Source organism: Nicotiana tomentosiformis, chromosome 9 (genome assembly GCF_000390325.3).
Source record: "Nicotiana tomentosiformis chromosome 9, ASM39032v3, whole genome shotgun sequence".
In the NCBI taxonomy this organism is placed as follows: Eukaryota; Viridiplantae; Streptophyta; class Magnoliopsida; order Solanales; family Solanaceae; genus Nicotiana; species Nicotiana tomentosiformis.
Window position 1 is genome coordinate 30683376 of NC_090820.1, and position 24592 is coordinate 30707967.

Sequence of the window (24592 nt, forward strand, 5' to 3'; positions counted from 1 at the left end):
TACGGCTAATCGAATATTAAATCGAGTGCCCCATAGCAAAACACAATCCATTCCTTATGAACAATGGAAAGGAAGGAAGCCCAACTTGAATTATTTTAAAGTGTGGGGGTGTTTGGCAAAAGTGCAAGTTCCTAAACCCAAAAGGGTAAAGATAGGACCGAAAACCGTTGATTGTGTTTTCATAGGATATGCGACAAATAGTAAAGCATATCGATTTCTGGTTCATAAATCAGAAAATCCCGACATTCATAATAATACGGTTATAGAATCAGATAATGCTGAGTTTTTTGAAAATATATATCCGTATAAAAAGGAATGTGAGTCGTTTGGTGAAGGATCTAAACGACCTCGGGAAGAAACAAAAGAAAGTACATATAATCAGGAGAATCCAAGACGTAGTAAACGTCAAAGAACGTCTACTTCATTTGGACCAGATTTTATGACTTTCTTATTGGAGAATGAGCCTCAAACATTTAAAGAAGCTATGACTTCTTCGGAATCATTGTTTTGGAAAGAGGCAGTCAATAGTGAAATAGAATCCATATTGAACAAACATACATGGGAATTGGTTGATCTTCCTCCTGGAAATAAACCTTTGGGTTCTAAATGGATTTTTAAGAGAAAAATCAAAGATGATGGCACTATTGATAAATTCAAGGCAAGGCTCGTAGTCAAAGGGTATAGACAACGAGAAGGTCTAGACTACTTTGATACATACTCTCCAGTTACAAGAATTACGTCCATACGGATGTTAGTAGCATTAGCTACAGTGTATGGTCTTGAAATTCATCAAATGGATGTTAAGACGGCCTTCTTAAATGGAGAGTTGGAGGAAGAAATTTACATGGAACAACCTGAAGGGTTTGTGGTTCCAGGTAAAGAAAAGAAGGTATGTAGACTTGTTAAGTCTCTTTACGGACTAAAACAAGCACCCAAACAATGGCATGCGAAATTTGACCAAACAATGTTGTCAAATGGTTTTAAGATAAATGAATGTGATAAATGCGTGTACATTAAAATTGTTCCAAATCACATAGTCATTGTTTGCCTATATGTGGATGATATGTTGATAATGAGTAATGACATTGCCAACATAAATGCTACTAAGCGTATGCTCAATAGCAAGTTTGATATGAAAGACTTGGGAGTTGCTGATTTAATTCTGGGAATTAAGATCAATAAGACTCCTCAAGGTCTGGCATTGTCACAATCTCATTATATTAAGACAGTACTTGAAAAATTCAAGCACTTGGGCTTTAAAGTTGCAAAGACTCCAATTGACGTGAATCTTGCATTAGCAAAGAACAAAGGCCAAAGCATATCACAATTGGATTATGCTCGTATATTGGGATGCTTAATGTATATCATGAATTGTACACGACCAGACATAGCTTGTGCTATAAGTAAACTGAGTCGATATACGAGCAATCCAGGCCAATCTCATTGGATGGCAATGAAACGAGTTTTGGGATATTTAGAACATACCCAGAACTTTGAATTGCACTACAGTAATTTCCCTGCGGTGATTGAGGGATACTGTGATGCAAATTGGATCACCGGTTCAACTGATTCTAAGTCCACGAGTGGATATGTATTCACTATTGGTGGAGGAGCGGTATCTTGGAAGTCGTCCAAACAAACATGTATTGCCCGCTCTACAATGGAGGCTGAATTCATAGCCTTAGATAAAGCCGGTGAAGAAGCTGAATGGCTCCGGAATTTCTTGGAAGACATTCCATTTTGGCCCAAACCGTTGGCACCAATATGCATACATTGTGATAGTCAAGCGGCAATTGGAAGGGCTGGGAGCGTCATGTATAACGGTAAATCTCGTCATATACGACGAAGACATAAAACCGTTAGGCAATTACTCTCTAGAGGAATTATCACAATTGACTATGTAAAGTCAAGTGATAATGTGTCGGATCCACTTACAAAAGGCCTAACTAGAGAGGTAGTTGAGAAATCATCAAGGGGAATGGGGCTATGGCCGAGAACAAGTCATTGTGGCGGTAACTCTACCTAGAAGACTGGAGATCCCAAGATCTAGGTTCAAAGAGATCAAACAAAGTCATTAATGACGGTTCAACATTGTCAAATAAAATTTTAGTCCATTCTCGTGATGAGACAATGTTCAGTACCAAGGATAAAGCATTAAGGCTTTTTAATGATTTCTAAATTTGATACGGGGTATATCAAATAGTGTATCTACAGGATGACACGTTTAGGAATCACCTATTTAAGTGTGAAGTGTGAGCCGCTTCAAGGAGAACTTTGTAAGGCCAGTTCTCTACGCACTTATGAAACCAGGCGGTGTTCATGGCTGAAACGAACACAACAATGAGAACCAAAGACGGTTAAGGGTTGATTGTGTGACTTATGGTTGTCTAGGTATACACCAAAGATCGACGGTTCAAAGATATCAAATCTACCGATTGACCGAGTATATCCGACATAAGTTTACTACGGAAAGTTCAAAGGGAAACCTACTTATCCAGATGCAATTAATCCTTGCTTGTAAATCACACAGTTTTTCATGCATACTTCCGTGATATAGCCATTCCCCATTCATGTGGGGGATTGTTGAGGTTTTATTTTAAGATGTAATATTCTTAAAATGAGGGTGAATGGGAAATGGAGGGAAAATGAAATTTTGAGTAAAATTTTAAGTTTCCCCTCTTAACAATGAGACATTGTCCCATATTGGAAGTGGAAGACATTTTTGGTGGGTATATATATAATTGCTCTTCTTGTAGCTCTTAAAGAGTTAAGAAGAAAGCAAGCCTCGCGCCGTCGTCGTCGTCGCTCGCTCGGCTCGGCTTCGGCTACGGCTTCGGCTTCGGCTTCGGCTTCGGCTTCGGCTTCGGCTTCGGATTTGGATTTGGATTTGGTCAAATGATCGATTGATTGATTAATTTTTTGGACCAAATTTATTTGTTAATAGTAAATATTAACGTAAGATTATCCGTATTTGTAAACGGATATTTTCCAATCCGTGTATTGATAATTTGGCAGCCGGATAATGGTCTTCCCACCATGAAGTGCTTGCTCCACAAACATGAAGTGCTTGCTCCACAAACATGTAATGCTTGCTCCACCATGAAGGGTGGACGTTTGGTCTTGCACTCCTTCTTGGCTGCTATATATATGAGCAGCAAATGTTGAAGAAAGATACTCAACTCAACATACAATTCGCTCAACAAATTGGCTATACATTGCATTCCTTCCTCTCAGAACTTCCATACGTTTTTCTGAGTATATACTCCTTCGTTCTGCATTGTTTTTAACTTCAAACAAAGCAACTGTAAGTGTGATTTGCTACCGAACTTTGTGTTCGCCGAAACACTGGGGTTTGAAGTACCGCTACACCAGTGTGTTATTCGTTCTATCCTGGGAGGAAATAATCCATTACCTTGGGTACTAGGAGGGGATTAAATTCCTTAAGGAAACACTGTGAATTCAGTGGGCTCGAATTTATTATTATTGTTTCATTACGTTAACTTATATTTTGCAGAATTAATATTTACAAATACAGCAATATTGACCGGGAATAACAATCTTAAGGAATTTAATATTTATTTCTGTACTTGTGTTATTCTTATTATTCTGCAAACTAAAACCTTTGTGGTTTGTGTACTCCCGTTTTGGAGAGTTAAGCCTTCGTGGCGTTTTGTTGGATATTAAAATCTACGTGATTTTTACTCCAGTTTGAAAACGTGTATTAAACGTTTGTTTGTGTCATTCTTTTCTGAAAAAGATGATGACTGAAAACGAAAACCAAGCTGTTCCGATGGCGACTGCCAACGCAACGACAAGCCGAACACCGGCGTTGGCACCGGCAGAAAAACCCGGAAAATTTTTCGGGATTGATTTCAAACGCTGGCAGCAGAAGATGTTCTTCTACTTAACTACGTTATGTCTACAGAAGTTCATCAAGGAAGATGTTCCTGATCTGCCGGATAAAACTCCAGATAATGAACGCTTTCTCGTGGTTGAAGCGTGGAAGCATTCTGATTTTTTATGCAAGAATTATATTCTTAGCGGACTGGATGATAATCTGTATAATGTATACAGTAGCATGGAGACATCCAAAGAATTGTGGAATGCGCTTGAAAAGAAATATAAGACTGAAGATGCCGGGATGAAGAAATTCGTTGCCGCAAAATTTCTGGACTACAAAATGATAGATAGCAAGTCTGTTATTACTCAAGTCCAGGAATTGCAAGTGATTATTCATGATCTACTTGCTGAAGGTCTTGTAATCAACGAAGCATTCCAAGTAGCAGCAATGATTGAGAAGTTGCCTCCGTTGTGGAAGGACTTCAAAAATTATTTGAAACACAAACGAAAGGAAATGTCCCTTGAAGATCTCATTGTTCGGTTGAGAATCGAAGAGGACAATAAAGCTGCTGAAAGGAGAGGCCGTGGAAATTCAACAATAATGGGAGCAAATATTGTTGAAGCTAACAAAAAGAGGAAGAAGGCTTCTGGTCCGAAATACAACCCAAGCAAGAAGCGGTTCAGTGGAAACTGCTACAACTGTGGGAAAACCGGACACAAATCTACGGAGTGTCGTGCTCCGAAGAAAGACAAGAAAAGGGGTCAAGCAAACATGGTAGTAAACCATGATGATGTTGATAACTTGTGTGCCATGCTCTCTGAATGTAACTTGGTGGGAAATCCTAAACTGTGGTGGTTTGATTCAGGAGCCACTCGCCATGTTTGTGCAGTTAGAGAGGCTTTTGCTACCTATGCTCTTGCTGAACCCGGAGAGACAGTTTATATGGGAAATGCTTCAACAGCAAAAGTTGAAGGATATGGGAAGGTATTTCTAAAAATGACTTCTGGCAAGGTCATGACTTTGAACAATGTCCTTCATGTTCCCGAAATGAGAAAGAATTTAGTCTCTACTGGACTTCTTGTTAAGCACGGTTTTAAGTGCGTCTTTGTATCCAACAAGGTTGTAATTAGTAAGAATGAAATATTTGTGGGAAAAGGTTACCTCACCGAGGGCCTTTTCAACCTAAATGTAATGGTTGTTGAAAATAATAATAATATTTCAGCTTCTTCTTACTTACTTGAGTCAAATGATTTATGGCATGTACGTTTGGGTCATGTCAATTATAAAACCTTGCGGAAAATGATTAACTTGGAAGTACTGCCCAAGTTTGAATGCGAAAAATCAAAATGTCAAACATGTGTGGAATCTAAGTATGTTAAACATCCTTATAAGTCAGTTGAAAGGAATTCAAATCCTTTAGACTTAATTCACACAGATATTTGTGACATGAAGTCAATACCATCTCGCGGTTGAAAGAAGTATTTCATAACTTTTATTGACGATGGTACTCGATATTGCTATGTTTACTTACTGAATAGTAAAGATGAAGCAATAGACGCATTCAGGCAATACAAAAATGAAGTTGAAATGCAACTTAACAAGAAAGTAAAAATGATAAGAAGTGATAGGGGTGGTGAATATGAATCTCCTTTTGAAGAAATATGTTTAGAATATGGAATTATTCATCAAACAACAGCCCCTTACACGCCCCAATCTAATGGGATTGCGGAAAGAAAGAATCGCACATTAAAGGAGATGATGAATGCATTGTTGATAAGTTCTGGTTTGCCACAGAACTTGTGGGGGGAAGCCATTCTTACGGCTAATCGAATATTAAATCGAGTGCCCCATAGCAAAACACAATCCATTCCTTATGAACAATGGAAAGGAAGGAAGCCCAACTTGAATTATTTTAAAGTGTGGGGGTGTTTGGCAAAAGTGTAAGTTCCTAAACCCAAAAGGGTAAAGATAGGACCGAAAACCGTTGATTGTGTTTTCATAGGATATGCGACAAATAGTAAAGCATATCGATTTCTGGTTCATAAATCAGAAAATCCCGACATTCATAATAATACGGTTATAGAATCAGATAATGCTGAGTTTTTTGAAAATATATATCCGTATAAAAAGGAATGTGAGTCATTTGGTGAAGGATCTAAACGACCTCGGGAAGAAACAAAAGAAAGTACATATAATCAGGAGAATCCAAGACGTAGTAAACGTCAAAGAACGTCTACTTCATTTGGACCAGATTTTGTGACTTTCTTATTGGAGAATGAGCCTCAAACATTTAAAGAAGCTATGACTTCTTCGGAATCATTGTTTTGGAAAGAGGCAGTCAATAGTGAAATAGAATCCATATTGAACAACCATACATGGGAATTGGTTGATCTTCCTCCTGGAAATAAACCTTTGGGTTCTAAATGGATTTTTAAGAGAAAAATCAAAGATGATGGCACTATTGATAAATTCAAGGCAAGGCTCGTAGTCAAAGGGTATAGACAACGAGAAGGTCTAGACTACTTTGATACATACTCTCCAGTTACAAGAATTACGTCCATACGGATGTTAGTAGCATTAGCTGCAGTGTATGGTCTTGAAATTCATCAAATGGATGTTAAGACGGCCTTCTTAAATGGAGAGTTGGAGGAAGAAATTTATATGGAACAACCTGAAGGGTTTGTTGTTCCAGGTAAAGAAAAGAAGGTATGTAGACTTGTTAAGTCTCTTTACGGACTAAAACAAGCACCCAAACAATGGCATGCGAAATTTGACCAAACAATGTTGTCAAATGGTTTTAAGATAAATGAATGTGATAAATGCGTGTACATTAAAATTGTTCCAAATCACATAGTCATTGTTTGCCTATATGTGGATGATATGTTGATAATGAGTAATGACATTGCCAACATAAATGCTACTAAGCGTATGCTCAATAGCAAGTTTGGATATGAAAGACTTGGGAGTTGCTGATTTAATTCTGGGAATTAAGATCAATAAGACTCCTCAAGGTCTGGCATTGTCACAATCTCATTATATTAAGACAGTACTTGAAAAATTCAAGCACTTGGGCTTTAAAGTTGCAAAGACTCCAATTGACGTGAATCTTGCATTAGCAAAGAACAAAGGCCAAAGCATATCACAATTGGATTATGCTCGTATATTGGGATGCTTAATGTATATCATGAATTGTACACGACCAGACATAGCTTGTGCTATAAGTAAACTGAGTCGATATACGAGCAATCCAGGCCAATCTCATTGGATGGCAATGAAACGAGTTTTGGGATATTTAGAACATACCCAGAACTTTGACTTGCACTACAGTAAATTTCCTGCGGTGATTGAGGGATACTGTGATGCAAATTGGATCACCGGTTCAACTGATTCTAAGTCCACGAGTGGATATGTATTCACTATTGGTGGAGGAGCGGTATCTTGGAAGTCGTCCAAACAAACATGTATTGCCCGCTCTACAATGGAGGCTGAATTCATAGCCTTAGATAAAGCCGGTGAAGAAGCTGAATGGCTCCGGAATTTCTTGGAAGACATTCCATTTTGGCCCAAACCGTTGGCACCAATATGCATACATTGTGATAGTCAAGCGGCAATTGGAAGGGCTGGGAGCGTCATGTATAACGGTAAATCTCGTCATATACGACGAAGACATAAAACCGTTAGGCAATTACTCTCTAGAGGAATTATCACAATTGACTATGTAAAGTCAAGTGATAATGTGTCGGATCCACTTACAAAAGGCCTAACTAGAGAGGTAGTTGAGAAATCATCAAGGGGAATGGGGCTATGGCCGAGAACAAGTCATTGTGGCGGTAACTCTACCTAGAAGACTGGAGATCCCAAGATCTAGGTTCAAAGAGATCAAACAAAGTCATTAATGACGGTTCAACATTGTCAAATAAAATTTTAGTCCATTCTCGTGATGAGACAATGTTCAGTACCAAGGATAAAGCATTAAGGCTTTTTAATGATTTCTAAATTTGATACGGGGTATATCAAATAGTGTATCTACAGGATGACACGTTTAGGAATCACCTATTTAAGTGTGAAGTGTGAGCCGCTTCAAGGAGAACTTTGTAAGGCCAGTTCTCTACGCACTTATGAAACCAGGCGGTGTTCATGGCTGAAACGAACACAACAATGAGAACCAAAGACGGTTAAGGGTTGATTGTGTGACTTATGGTTGTCTAGGTATACACCAAAGATCGACGGTTCAAAGATATCAAATCTACCGATTGACCGAAGTATATCCGACATAAGTTTACTACGGAAAGTTCAAAGGGAAACCTACTTATCCAGATGCAATTAATCCTTGCTTGTAAATCACACAGTTTTTCATGCATACTTCTGTGATATAGCCATTCCCCATTCATGTGGGGGATTGTTGAGGTTTTATTTTAAGATGTAATATTCTTAAAATGAGGGTGAATGGGAAATGGAGGGAAAATGAAATTTTGAGTAAAATTTTAAGTTTTCCCCTCTTAACAATGAGACATTGTCCCATATTGGAAGTGGAAGACATTTTTGGTGGGTATATATATAATTGCTCTTCTTGTAGCTCTTAAAGAGTTAAGAAGAAAGCAAGCCTCGCGCCGTCGTCGTCGTCGCTCGCTCGGCTCGGCTTCGGCTACGGCTACGGCTACGGCTTCGGCTTCGGCTTCGGCTTCGGATTTGGATTTGGATTTGGTCAAATGATCGATTGATTGATTAATTTTTTGGACCAAATTTATTTGTTAATAGTAAATATTAACGTAAGATTATCCGTATTTGTAAACGGATATTTTCCAATCCGTGTATTGATAATTTGGCAGCCGGATAATGGTCTTCCCACCATGAAGTGCTTGCTCCACAAACATGAAGTGCTTGCTCCACAAACATGTAATGCTTGCTCCACCATGAAGGGTGGACGTTTGGTCTTGCACTCCTTCTTGGCTGCTATATATATGAGCAGCAAATGTTGAAGAAAGATACTCAACTCAACATACAATTCGCTCAACAAATTGGCTATACATTGCATTCCTTCCTCTCAGAACTTCCATACGTTTTTCTGAGTATATACTCCTTCGTTCTGCATTGTTTTTAACTTCAAACAAAGCAACTGTAAGTGTGATTTGCTACCGAACTTTGTGTTCGCCGAAACACTGGGGTTTGAAGTACCGCTACACCAGTGTGTTATTCGTTCTATCCTGGGAGGAAATAATCCATTACCTTGGGTACTAGGAGGGGATTAAATTCCTTAAGGAAACACTGTGAATTCAGTGGGCTCGAATTTATTATTATTGTTTCATTACGTTAACTTATATTTTGCAGAATTAATATTTACAAATACAGCAATATTGACCGGGAATAACATGTAGAACCTCCACACATTTAGCATTAGCGTCCAAAAGTGAGTTACCTGCTATGAAAATTTCATGGTAACATTATCAAGTTGAGATTGGTACAAGATCAGTGAATATGGTCAATCCAAGCACTGATTATGCCTTTTGCACATATATATATATATATATATATATATATATATATATATATATATATATATATATATATATATATATAAACAGAATACATATATATAAACAGAATGAAGAGCAAAATTATTGTGAAAAGCAAACCTATCATGTCTTTTGTACACAAACCCACATTACACGGACTTCAAAGTAAATGTAAAGCTTATGAAAATTTTGTTTATATTTACCAAACCATGTCTCTGCAATAGTGTTTAATTTTGTAATACTAGTATTATTTTACTCAAAGAATAATATATATATCTTACAAATGAGGTGCTCTTGTTTAATCAAAGCCACCTTAAGAATGGGGTTAGGAGTAACTCCTACCTCATATATCAAAAGCCAACAACAAAATACATGTAAAAAAGGTGTGTGAAACCTAACCTCTTCAAAAAATAGTAGAAGAGCCATAACTCATAACTCTCCCATGCTGACCCTTTAATATCCAGGCATTTAAAATGAGAGAGGACTCCTCTCCGTTTCAAGTAAGCTCCAACAAAAAATTATACACACGGCTCATTCTTCACAGTTTATCATTATATGCAAATTCTCATTATTCACAAATGAGGCTTCTAAATATTTGCTTTGTGGAGAAAATATCGCAATATACGATACTATAACTATTTTTTCTTCTTGAAGTGTGTCCTTTTACTGATTAAATTCTTGACATGAATACGTATGTACTTGTGGTAGTTCTAACTTGCGTTCTTGGTTTACTTACACCTTCCTGGAAGGGAGTTATTCATAGGTGTTAAGTGTACTGTCTCCCTATTTTTCCAGATTTTTTATTCGCTTAAACTAAAGCTGGAAAAAGAGGGAGATGTACACACACTTCTATGTATAGTCTATAGATAGATCTCTACCAAGGAGGGTGTAGTTAAACCATGAACCGCAAGATAGAGCTACAAAGAGCGAGAGCCAAAATGGCATGTACTCCACATTCTTTGGCCTGATGACTTGTCTCTACATGTATGAATGGCAAAACTGTTCAATAAAATGAAAAAAGATAAGAAGAAATGTTAAAGAACTTAGCCTTACTATGACTCAGAATTTTGATCCATACATAACTCCGGAGACCATCCGTAGAATCCTCCCCCTTCTATCTGACAGGATCTTTGAGAGAATTTCAATCACAAAATTACGAAATTTTCAAGACATGTCTATAATCTTCGAAAGCACAAGAATGCAGTAATTTTGCACAGGTTTTTTTTTCTTTTTTCTTTTTTGTAAATTTAAGCTGACAGATGGAAACTGAAATTATTTCCCAATTATAGCAGCTTGGAGCAACTTAAACCAGCTTCCAGCACCCCCCCCCCCCCCCCCCAAATAGACTCCAAATTACCCACGACCGTAGTCTTAGTTCCGACATCAATACAATTTAAAAGACGTTCGGAAATCCATTTTTTTTCGATTTCATAGTGGTGGTCTAAAATATTCTGCAGTCGTCCAGTTGTATACCGACCAATTATAATAAGCAGCAACAACAGCAGCAGCAGCACCATGTTCAGAAAAATATCAAAATAGCCATAACTTTAGGACATCTTATGATAAGGCTAATGATCGACCAACCAGTGTCATGGACAATTTGCTGTTAGTCAATAACTTGAATACTTTGTAGACGAAGAAGATATTTAAAGTGTACTAAAATCAATGGCACCAACCAAATTTGCCTTAGCAAGTCTCTAAATTTGTTGGCAGACATGCAAAGCAACTTTAGTTCATAAACTTGAAGAGACAATACAAGTTGGTTCAAAATATGCCGCAAGCTAAATATCTCAAATAGAACTCATTTTAATATCAACCCCACCTAATGAATTACAAGGTACAACCACTCGAACAAGGCATGGAAAAAGAGGGGAAAAGAAACATGTCATCAGTAGGAAATGTAAAATATCGCAGATTATAAAGTATAGAAAATTCCAAATAATGTTTTCTCCTCCACCTGGCAAAGATTGTTCCCAGCAACTGCCTGCCTTCCCACATCGAATACCGTCTTATGTTGTTTCACTACTTTATGTTCTTTTAGTAATTGATCGTGTAATCCGACTCGCTTAGACGGGGCACGGTGGAACGTCAAGAGTAATGCCAGCTTGGATTTGGCCCCAACCAATAAGACGCCAGTGCTTTTCAATTCTCCGGCTAAGAGCAATTTTTTCACCTTTGCTGGTACACACTGGGGACGTCAATTGCAGTTTTGCGAACACATTTTTAACAGCAACCACTCGAGCCCCAGTTGACATGGAACCTATATTTAACATAAGGATTTCTCCCTTTGCCAACTTGGAAACTTTACCCTGTCTTTCCGAGTCCTTTGTCCTCACACCCAAAAGACGGCGGAGCAAAAAGAAATTCACCTGCAATACAAAGGAGTAACACTAGATTCAATGAAGGATATGGAACCGCATGGCCTTAAACAATTAATTGGAGCTAACAAGCAAGCCTAATTAACTATAGTTAATTCAACAACAGTAACAACAACACAGTAAAATCCCACAAGTGGAGTCTGGGGAGGGTAGTGTGTACGTAGACATTACCCCTACCCCGGAGGAGTAGCGAGGCTATTTCCAATAGACCCTCGGCCCAAGAAGACGAAAAGAGACAATAAATCCGTAACAGCAACAGAAGCGAGAAAAACTATAGCTAATTCAAAAACAATAAATTAGAAAAAGGATATGATAATTCTTTAGAACAAATAACCGTTACAAACTTGTATACAAAGGCAAGTTTTAGTTGTTCCATAGGTTTCTGAAGTGTTTTGAACAAGCCATTTACCTCTAGTTCGACGAAAACTTCAGGAAGTGACCCAACCTCCCCAAGAACCTGACCCACCAATCGATCAGCACGTGTCAGTGTTGGATCCATAGTTGTTCCAACTCCAATTAGGCCCCCAGGTACAGCAAATTGTAGTTCATTTTGCTCAGCAAACAATGACACGATTCTTGAATATATGGGGGTACATTTAATGTTGCCACTCTCATCCTTGACAACAATACCTGGACGAACCTCGATCAATTGATTTACCTTCAACACACCCTGCACAAAGAACTCAACTACTGACTCAAATATGTAAACCCTGCAACGAGATTTTTTTTCGTGTCCAGGTCAAAACAAGCACCGAACTACAGTAAAATGATGAAAACAACGGTCTGTCGGGTCAAACACAAAGTTCTTATGGCAAAAGAGATACTGCAAGCTATAGCAAATAGATAGTTTAAGGAAACAAGAAACCTACCTTTAAAATACTGCCACCAGCAACGCCACCTCTGATGTCATCAACTTCAAAACCAGGTTTATTAACATCAAACGACCGAATAACAATCATATTTGGTGGTGAAGTGAAATCCCTCACAGGAATGGGAATCTTTTTCACAATATATTCAGCAACAACATCGATGTTATACTTCAGTTGAGCAGAAATTGGTACAACTGGGGCACCATCTGCTACAGTTCCCTGAAAATGGTGTTGAAGTACAGTATCATGATATAGCTTCACATATCAAGCAATAGAGACCGCGTGAGGCTAACCAATACCATATACCACTAACCTGAATAAATTTCTGAATAGCTTCATGCTGATTAATGGCAACATTTTCCTGAACAAGATCAACTTTATTTTGAAGAATTATTATATGTTGGAGGCGCATAATTTCAACAGCAGCTAAATGTTCAGAAGTCTGAGGTTGGGGACAGCTCTCATTGGCTGCAATTAGAAGTAATGCTCCATCCATAATGGCAGCTCCATTAAGCATGGTAGCCATGAGAATATCATGACCCTGCATCAAAAAACATAGTATAAATGCATACTCGCTAAAATATTAAATGGCTTATAGACAATTAAATTTAATCATACGATGAACCAAAGAACTGACATGATACCAAATGTATGGGAAATTTTTACACCTTTACACTTTCAATCAATAAATCTTTTGTTGTACTAAAAATGTCCACTCAGAAATGACCAGTGAAGACACAGCAAAGTGGATGAAAATACACAACTAAAGGAAGATAAATTATATATCAAGAAGTTGCAAGATACAGCATGAGATGGCAGGGAAATGCTTAGCCATCTTCACTATGATTACTTTAATGCAGCCAATAGTATGCAACAAAAAATATGGATTCCCTTCTATGAAAATTTGCCTTTTATTTAATGATATGAAAGCAAGTCATTGGCCGAAATCCTTATGCTTAAAGAGGATAGTATCTAAACATAGTTAAGTGAGGACAAACTCAACTTTATGTTGACAAATCGCACAGGCTCAGTACTCAAAACCCAAATCCATCAAATAGACGCAGAGATTTTCAGTCAAAGGGACAATACAATAAGCACCTTCGAAACTTGAAGGGTTCAAGGTGCTAAGATGGGCTTCACCAATGATTCTTTAAATAAAATCAGCCAAATAATAACTTGCTCCCTAAAATAGGAAGAATCTAGGAATTCTTAGACTTCTTCAAAATGCAAGTCGGATCAAATAGGAACTTGAGCTCTCAATGCATGAACAATCAAGCATTGGCAGCACAGCCGAAGCTCCCTACAAACAAAGCAGTAATGATCCACCGAAAGACTTTTTTGACACTTCCATTTTGGTTTTATTCCAGAATCACGATAGCTAAGATATTCTATGGTATATTTATCTCAAAATGCAATTATACAACAAATGTTTATCACCTTGTACATTAACTTAAGAATACGAGCAAGATTGAACAATAGATTGGGAAGTTAGATACTTACAGGACAATCAACAAAAGACACATGTCTCAGCAATTTCATCCTGCAGGTCTCAAAACCAAGGACATCACACATGGGACTGTCTTCTTTTCCACTTCCATATGCCCTGAAAAGATTTCTGTTAGCTCACATGAAACCAGATGAAGCAAAAGAACAATTTCCCCGAAAATTCAAGAGCTTACTTGTAGCACATGGGTCTAGGACAGCGCTCATCTTCACATTTGTAAATCTTTGCATTAGCATACCCAAGCTTAATTGTAATATTACGCTCTAGCTCATTCTTAAAACGAACAGTCTGCAGAATTTAATTAATTGTTATTTTCAAGTAAAATAGAGTTTGACGCCGCGCAAAGGCTTTTTTTTTTAATGAAAAGGTATGAATTTTATTAATGAGTATGAAGAAAGTACAAAGAGAGTGCAAAAGAGAAGACTTCTTCCTTCTAGATATTGAAGGAATGCAATAGATCTAGCAATGAAACTATATGATATAATCATTTTCCTATAACACATACGAAGACTCTTCAAACATCTAGTTTTATATAAGAGATGTGCTCAATTTTCCAGAAAAGCATCTATCATTTCTCTCTAGCCGGATGTTCAAGAAAATGCAGCTAGGTAGTAGGTATTGCATCCCAGTAGAGACTGCTTCCCATATCTGATGACTGATTATACCAACATAAATTTCTACACATAAAAAGCATCTACTGTAAATAATAAGCTCCTGAATAAGGCAAAAGCACCATGAGTTGCATTCTCAAGTAAAACAGACAACTCTTGGAGGAGCAATACCCATCCAGATTATCCTATATGGCCAGTTTTCATGATTTCCTCCCATATTCAGCAACAAATTAATAACATGCCTTGACAGAAAATTCTTTACCTTTCCATAGCAAAGAATCAACCACCCAAATGCAACATGCTCTTAGCGTTTTCAAATATGTTAAAAACATTGTTCTATTTCTAAAAACTGTTGTTACTACCCTTTAAGCGTACATATGGTACTACTAAGAATGCAAGCTGGAAGAGGAAGATTAGATAGAACTAAGGACTTGAAGATCACCATTTCAAACCAATCACTAGGATGAACAAGCCACAAACACAAGAACATCATCAAGGATCTCAAAAGTTGATTCATCTAGCCTAATTTCCCATTACTAAAAGAGGATCCATCTCACGCGGCAATTTAAACTATATGATATACTTTACCATGCTAAATGCAGAAACAGCACATTGAGTTTATCTCTTCACAATGACAGAAACAAAGATAAAAGGAAAATGGAAGAAAATGAGAAACCCTACTAAGTACTAACGAATCGTCTTACCAGAATTTGATGAACTACATAAATGTAGAAAAAGAAACATTACTAACTTGGCAATCAACAATTCAACATCAATCAGTTACACTCGTAATGGTTATCTACAATTAAGAGGTGCTATCACGTTTTATTAAATCGACATATGATTTGTATTTAAATAAGAAGCACATGAAAAGGGACAAGCTCACATCCAACAGGAGACTTATGAACTAAAGGGAAAAACCTTCTACACTTAATTTAAACGTCATTAAAACTCTGAAACAAAGATATACCTGCACACCAGATATAGCTTTTACAACTGTTGACTTTCCATGAGCCACATGGCCAATGGTACCTAGCAAAAGGAATTAAATTCAACACCAACTCAAATAACGTATAAAAGTGTGTCCAGAAAAAGATAGCTAAAAAGGACAAAAATCAGAATATCAATGCACTCCAATATACAGAATAAGGGACTGCAAAGCAGATAAAATGTTCAACAATATTCATTTACCTATGTTTATTGTAGCCTGACGAGAAATCACTTCAGGTGAAAGTGGGTGCAGCTGTGCTACATCCAACTTGCTTAGGTCCTGCTCCATCAGTCCTTTTCTAGACATTTTGGATGCTCTTTGATAATTCAGAGATCAGTAATTTTTGAACCTGGAATTTGGAGCAGGGATAAAGAAAGCCATCCACATAATTCCAGGTGACTTAAGAGAAAAAAACAAGCAGTCTAGTAACAAACTTAAGACATAGAATCACATGTAAGCGACTTTAATCAAGAATGATTGTTTTGTTAGACCAAGAAGAATATCATTCCTTTATATTCCTCAAAGCACTTACAGAAAGTTTTGCTTCTCCCTTATATGGTAGAAAGGGTAGCACCCAGGGTGTGGCCTAGTGGTAAATGAAGTGAGTTGGTAACCCTGAGGTCTCAGGTTCAAATCTTAGCAAGGCAAAAACATTAGGCCAATTCAAGCCTTGATAGACATACTTACCCGGTACCTATGTTATTATGGCCTAGTGGTCAATGAAGTCGGTTGGTAACCATGAGGTCTAAGGTTCAAATCCTAGCGAGGCAAAAACATTAGGACTTCTTCCCATTTATCCAAGCCTTGATAGACAGAGTTACCCGGTACTCGTGTTGGTGAGAGTAGCAGGTACCTTATAGAATTAGTCGATGTGCGCGCACAAGCTGCTCCGGACACCACGGTTATAAAAAAAATAGAACCTTATCAACAAAAGAGTAATCTCCAAACGACACACTCCAATTGGAGAGCAATCAATCAATAATTTCCAACATCCCGAACATCCAAAGCAGTAATAGGAGGAATCTAAAGAGTCAACAGAGCTTAGTTACAAGCTTTGCCAAACATGCCCAATTGATAGGTGATGGCATGGCAGTGCGACACAGAGACATGCTAGAATTGCAAAGTGCAACATATACTAAGGAAGGTTTTTTTCTTTCTTTCAAACTAAATTAGAGAACAAATAAACCACTCAAAAACAAAAGTTAGAAAAGAGTGTTCATAAGAACCAGTACTAGACAACCCCCCCCCCCCCCCTACTTTCTCTCTCCTTTCTTTTTGTGTTTCCACCGGGAATAGAAGCAAGCGCAAAATCACAAAACTCTTTCTATTACCCAATGCAATATTGCAAACAAAAGAAAAATTCATTCGCAATTTTAAAGACAAAAATTGTAATTTCTAATGGGAATGCATTGCCGTTGGAGAATTTTTTTTTTTTCTTTATTTTTTTGACAGAGAAATCGTCAGGGTCCAACCCTTAGGACCAACCATAGCCTTCAAAACTGGAAATAATGGGCTCGCCCCTCTATTCTTCTTCGGGTAAACAGCAGGCTTAGTTCGCATTGCCCCAGGCTCGAACCTATGACCTAAGTCACAAGTTCTTCAACCTTTGACACTTGAACTAAGCCCTGGGGGCACATTGTTGTTAACAGATCAAAGGCCGTTAACAGATCAAAGCAACCATTACTGCCGCTGATGATTCATTTATTAGACCTCCTTTGCTTCCTAATTCACATCCATTTACAAGAAAAAGTGGAACTCCTTTTGCTGTCCAACTAGCATAGCAAGCCAAAGACAAAGCAACTCACAAAATAAATCAATTAAAGTAAATGTTCCAAACTTTCAATATACAAATTTAACTGATCCCAATAAGCGAGATAGCTTAAGCTTTAGTTTATTACCAATGCAAACACTCCTAAAACCCTAATGTCAAAAATCTCACTTTACTATACTTTATATTCCCACAAACTAATCATTTTCGACGAATTATAATGAAATAAGAACTAGAAAACTAATACTAACATTACATATATGCATCTCAGATATTTGCACTTGTAAATGAATATATACAAATATTACAGCGGTAAAAATAAAATAAAACAAAATTGAATTTCTTGCAAATGAAATCGAAGAAAGAAAAGACCAGCTCCGCCGTATCAGGCGGAAGGACGATTGACTCACCGGAGTGGAGTGATACGGTGTACGGCAGCAGTCGGAATGCAAATGCGCTTGAGAGAAAGGAGAGAGCTAACGCGAGAAGTGTTTTAGCTGATAATATTTACGTTTGAGACCACCAACTTCTTGCTAATTAAATTACAGGAAGACCCCTTGCTTTCTAGTTTTCGTACTTTTTCACTTCTACCACTTTGCTTGATTATCAGACTAGTACTATATTTTGACGAACTATTAGGGGTCATGTTGAATAGAACGTATTAGTAATGCTCGTATTAATTACGCTAGTATTAGTTATATTGGCATATTTCTTATTCATTGTTTGGTTTGATGTATTGAAGCATTACATAATTTCTAAAAGAATTACTTGTTTACAAAAATACCTCCATAATCAGTGCATCACTTTATCTTTTTAAAAGAAAAATATGTTTAGGAATATTTTTATATTAAAAAAATTATTTAGTTTGTCTACATATATTTTAATATAGAACGGAATATTTATTTATAAAAAAGGAAATACGCTAAGTATTTATTTATCTACTAGGGATATAATTTTATTTCTCACTTTCTTGAATTATTAGGCAAAGAAAGTTTGAATTATAAAAATAAAAGGAAAATAAGTTGATTACAAGTGCATTCCAGTATGTGGTAGTAGAGTACAGATTTATAAATTTAGAATGAAGAAATTGATGGAGTATAGATATAAATAGCGGGAGCAATTTCAATATTAAACTTTACATCAAACTTACATTAATATAATAGCATATTTTGATCAAGCATAAATTTTGAAGGGCAATTTTATCTTTAACTAAGCTAATGCATGCATTAAAACCTGTTGCATTGTTAATACCATGGTTTCCTATGCATTGGATAATACCAAATAGGGTATATAACTAAAGCTTGCATAACTAATGCATATGTTCAAAAAATGTACCAAATAATGTATTATTAATACATAAAGTTAATGCATGCATTATTTTATCTAACGCGTCCTATCAAACGACTCATTAGTTATATAGAGATTGTAATATAATGATTATTTTTATCAAGTGTTTGGTTTATTATATTAAAAATTGAATATATGGTATATAACTTAAACTTATAATGATTTAAAATTGTATAAATGTTTAGAAAGGAATTTGAGGACCACAAGCATAGTTTTGACATTTTAAATACTTTATCCATTGTATAACTTAATCAGGGTATTGTTATACCATATTTGTCTTGGTATAAAATGGTACAACAATTGGTGTATTAGATTATACCAAGATTTGCTATGCATAATTTAAAAGACAAATCAAACATTGAATAAATTAAAATCAAATCTTATACCATGATTATTTCAATTGTCCATCTAATCAGACGAGTAATGAATGACAAAACAATATATATATATATATATATATATATATATATATATATATATATATATATATATATATATATATCTTTACAAATATTTGAGCGTATCAATTTGAAATCTTTATATAAATAGCCGGATTTTACCATTACTTTCTAGCCAGTATACGTAGATATTAGTTTAAGTGATTAAGTGAGCAGCTATTTAAATTAATTATGTGTAGGAGCGGACCTACATGGTATCAAATGGGCTCATATTAACCCGCTTCGTCAGAAAATTATACTGTATGTATAGGTATATTCGATGAGGATTTTTACGTTCCTATATACTATTTGAAACTTTATTACCCTCCCTATTCAAGTTTCAATTTAATTATATAGGCATATACAATTTACCAATTATATACACTTTAGAAATTAAATGAGTATCCCTTTATATTAGGAATTGAATAAATAATCAATTATTTCTCATCCTTATTCTCTCTCCATCTTGCGCTCTCTCTCTCTCCGTCTCTCTCTCTCTCTCTCTCTCTCTCTCTCTCTCTCTCTCTCTCTCTCTCTCTCTCTGCGCTCTCTCTCTCTCTCTCTCTCTTCGTCTCTCTTTGTCTCTCAATCTCTCATTCTCTTTTCTTTTCCCCATTTTTCTTCCTCTGATGTCCTCTATTTTTTATCCTTTTATATTGTATATATTTTTAATGGAATTTATCAGTGGATTTCAATCGTTTTACTATATAGTTTTAACTTAGCAATTTCCTTTCATGTTGCACAATTGGTGTTCAAATTGAAATTGTCAATCAAAAAAATTTGAAGGTGTTTAACTCTGCACCATTGACTGCCATTAAAAAACTTTGAAGCTTTGAATTCGAATTTGGATTTTTAAAAATTATTATTTGTTTGGATTGAGTGTTATTGCAAACAATTGAGAATATTGTTTGGAGTTTATATCTCAATTTTGAGGGTGTTTGGTGAAGATTAGACTTAATTTTGGCTGAATTTCAGATTGAAACTCGAAGAAGAAGAACACATGACATATAATATACTTACGAAATTGTAGTAAAGCTATAGAATAATTGTATGTAAATTGTATTCTGTTGTAGTTATATATATTTTCTTATTTGAATGTTGTATGAAAGTTGAAAAATAGTTGTATAATGTATGAATCATCGTATAAAATTTGTATTTAAGTTATCAATACAATCTTTTTACATAAAGTTATTGATATGTATCAAAATTATATTAAGAGAGAAAGTTTTGATTGGAATTTTAGAGAGGAAGAAACACACACCACATACAAAATATATACAAATTAGATACAAAATATACAAAAAGACATATTATATAGAATTTGTATAAAAATTGTATTTAAGTTGTATTATGTTGTAGATGTATTTTAACTGGGTAAAAATAATGTATGAAAATTGTAGATAAGTTGTAAATAAGTGTATACTATATAATTAGTTGTATGAAATTTATTTTTAGTATGTATGCTGTTGTAGATATATTAATTTGTATTAAATTTGTACGAAATTTATTTTTAAATTTGTATGTTGTTGTACCATCAAATTGTATAATATTAATTGTAAGTATGATGTATCCATTTTAGTGCTGATTTAAATAAGTTTCATTAATTTGTGATAGATTAGTATATTGGGTAAGTTAACCAATCAAGTGAAGCACAATACTTTATTAGCCCCGCACGATAGTTATTAACCTCGTAAAATCTTTGGACAAATTTTGATACATATCAACAACTTTATGTAAAAAGATAGTATTGATAACTTAAATACAAATTTTATACAACGATTCATATATTATACAACTATTTTTCAACTTTCATACAACATTCAAATAAAAAAATATACATAACTACAACATAATACAATTTACATACAATTATACTACAACTTTACTACAATTTCGTAAGTAAATGGTATATCATGTGTTCTTCTTCTTCTTCGTCGAGTTTCAATCTCAAATTCAGCCAAAATCAAGTCTAATCTTCACCAAACACCCTCAAAATTGAGATATAAACTCCAAACAATATTTTTAATTGTTTGCAATAACACCTAATCCAAACAAATAATGGTTTTTGAAAATCCAAAAACTCTTTTCTGCTCATCGTCGAGGAGGATTTTCATCCAACTCATTTCATCCAACTTTGGACAGTAGTACAATGCTTCAACAGAGTCATTCTATGGAAAAGCCAATCACCTTCAAAGAGTTCAATACCAAATTTAATTTGTGACTAGTTCAGGCATTTTGTAGCCAAAGTTTATCGTTCCGAGGCTCATAACCCACTTTATGTTCAAGCCAATCTTGCCAATCACTCAAACTATTCCAACATCTCAGTACGATCTAGGATTGTATACTTCGGACCTACACTTTTTCGATGACGGGAGCTGCTATTGCCACCATCAGATACTCAAACGTGATTAACACCATTGTTCCCTTTAGTTATGCCTTTTTCCAAGCAAACAATCCCCTAATTTAAGGCACTAATAATGGAATGAGAGCATTTTAAGGTGGAATGTAAATAATTTGTAAGTAATTCTTGTTTAGGGCGGGTAATATACAAAATTAAAATAATTTTAGTAAATAAGTTTCAAATATCGTACATGAGGGGAAAAATCCCTATTCGATTTACATTTGAGAAAAATATCATTATTATATAATGCACAGCCCATGGGCTAAGTTGGTGACCAGGTTCGAATCCATTTGGCATATCATTTGAAAGCTTTTACTATGTATACCTGCACCATTTTATTCTTTTCTTACGTACATAATTTAGGAAAGAGAACTACACCATTTTATTTTTTAACAGAATTTAAAATCCAGGAAGGCATAAAACTATAAATTAATATTCCCCAATCTCCAAAACCCCTTACCATCTCTCTTGCTGAATCCTTTCACCCGTAAAAAATTCAACTTCAAAGATCCACTAGTTTAGATTACAAATAATATGTTCCCACCGTTTTTCTCAATTAATTAAATTTTTTTTTGTTGACTTATTGCATATTTACTTTTTTATATGAACCTGAAAAGATTGTGGTGGGATGTTAAGTAATCCTACATTCTTAACCAGATGTCTCAAGTTCGAGTCCTCAAAATGAAGTTGGTACAAAATAATTTACCCTCCAAAGTGGAATTTTTCGACGCGAATCCTGATTAGTCGAGTCCCAAAACTAATGTTATGCACCGAATGAAAAAATAAAAAATAAAAAATAAATTCATATGTTAAACCTGCTTGGTGAAACTACTGAGTCCGCCACAGAATGTATGTGTGATTGGATTGATCCAATGCTTGTGTAGATTCCACCAAAGTCTAATACTTAGTAAATTTATTTTCAAATTTAATTTACATTTCACATCAATGCTACTAGTAAGTATGATATTCCTTCGTGAATTTAAGGAATGTCAAAGTATAGGTCCTTCTAATGAGAAATGCCAAAGCATATGAGAGATTTATAAGGAATGTCTAAGTATATTTCCTACCAATGAGAAAGTCCAAAGAATGTTAGTTCCTTAAAATACAAAATCAACGATGATGTTTGGCGATAGAATCACTACTAGAAATTGCCCTATTTTCGTTGGAAAAGACCGATCGAAGTCCATCGAAAAAGGCCTATTTCCGACCGAAAATAAGCCGAAACGCGAAGGACGCTAAATCGCTGGTCGGTAAGAGCCACCGACCAATTTCGGTCGAAATTCCGACCGATTTCTGTCAGAATTTTCGACCAATTTCTGTTGGTCTAGTCAATGTCCCAACCTCTAACACACGAGACGTCGGTCGTTTTTTTATTTAAATAAAAATAATAATATCAATTCCGAACGAGAGTGGTCGGTAAATTAAATAATCCATAAAAATATAATTTAAATATTCCGTCCGAAGTCGGTCAGAAATTTAGATAATCCTGAAAAAATTATGAACATGCCGACCGACTTCGGTTAGAATTTAATAATTTTTGAAAAAAATTTCTCAACATTTGCTACTGAAGTCGGTCGGTAATTAACAATTTAATTTTTTTAATATACCGACCGATTTTGGTCGATTTTCTGAAAATAATCTAGGCAAAAACAACCTATTTTATAGTTGCACACGCCTACCTAAACAAGAAAACAGGACGAAACACCTAATTTTAATATCAAAATGCTTTCAATTATCCAAAACTACGTTCAATTAACCAAAAGTACTTTCAATCCACCAAAACACATTCAAACTACAATCAAAACTCCTAATACGACAATAATCAAAGCAAAACATTCAACAAACTAAGATATTCAACAAGAACTAAAACAACTCAATAAATTATTTCCAATACAAACTCTCAAAAAGTGATTTGTATTCCTTCTCCTCCACTACTCGAACCTTCATCGTCAGCACGTGAAGGAGGAGCACCATCGGGCGATGACTCACGAGATCTGGGCAATGGAAAAGCTTTCGTAGAAAGGATAGTTGTTAATTGAGCTTGAAGAACTTCATATCGTTTATCATTTAACTTCTCTCAGACTGTCACGACCCAGAATTCTCACCCTCGGGATCGTGATGGCGCCTAATATTTTACTTGCTAGGCAAGACAACGTTAACTATACTTATTAACTATTTTTAACAATTCAAATCAAATGATAACAATAAAATCGAATAGTCTGAAATAAAGTGATAAATTAATAAATGACGTAATCCAATATAATCCCAGAAACTGGTGTCACGAATACATGAGCATCTAAAGTACTACAAATAATAGTCTGAATAAAACAAAACTGTTTGGAATAAAATAAACATCAAAGAGGACATAGAAGTGGACTTCAAGGTTGCGGATGTCGTGCACCTATACCTCAAGTCTCCACAGATAACTGAATTCGAGCAATCTCACTCAGCGCTGATGGGAACAACTGATAAGTTGTACGACCGCAGAACCTCCCGAGGGGTATTTTTGTCAGCAAATTTTGGGCCACTACAAATAGACGAGTTTCCCAATTTTAGGTCAAGTTTCGAAGTTTGAGCTGTTGTAGCCGTACATTTTGCCATTTTAGGAAGTTTGTGACTATTTTAGTGTTTAAACATTATATTTTATCATTTTAATCTTAGATTATGAGTTTAATTAACATTTATTCTTTATTTTCTTCAATTTCCACTATGAGTAGCTAGATTCTTACTATGGTTGTGACCCTACCCTAGTGTTTAAATCTTATGGGTACTTAATTTAATGCTTGTTTATGATTGGGTATTGATTATTTAACTTAGCTTATGCTTTAATTTTAGAATTAATGGTTGCAAACATTGATTCGTTTTTTTGACTTGGTCTCTACTTGAGAAAGATGGACCTAGTCTAGGATAACTTGGCTAACAAGGAATTGGG

At 35.6% G+C, this 24592-nt stretch overlaps 1 protein-coding gene across 1 annotated transcript; it reads right to left on the reverse strand.

Moving 5' to 3' along the window:
• Positions 1-11020: 11020 nt before the first annotated feature.
• Positions 11021-18012, reverse strand: LOC104089991 (eukaryotic translation initiation factor 2 subunit gamma-like). The gene is made up of 9 exons (XM_009595015.4): positions 17886-18012; positions 15908-16056; positions 15687-15748; positions 14281-14393; positions 14102-14204; positions 12915-13142; positions 12602-12820; positions 12142-12402; positions 11021-11723 (listed from the first exon to the last, which is right to left on the reverse strand). Exons 2-9 carry the CDS (start codon positions 16011-16013, stop codon positions 11421-11423), a joined length of 1395 nt encoding a protein of 464 aa, XP_009593310.1. The 5' UTR covers positions 16014-16056; positions 17886-18012; the 3' UTR covers positions 11021-11420.
• Positions 18013-24592: the final 6580 nt, after the last annotated feature.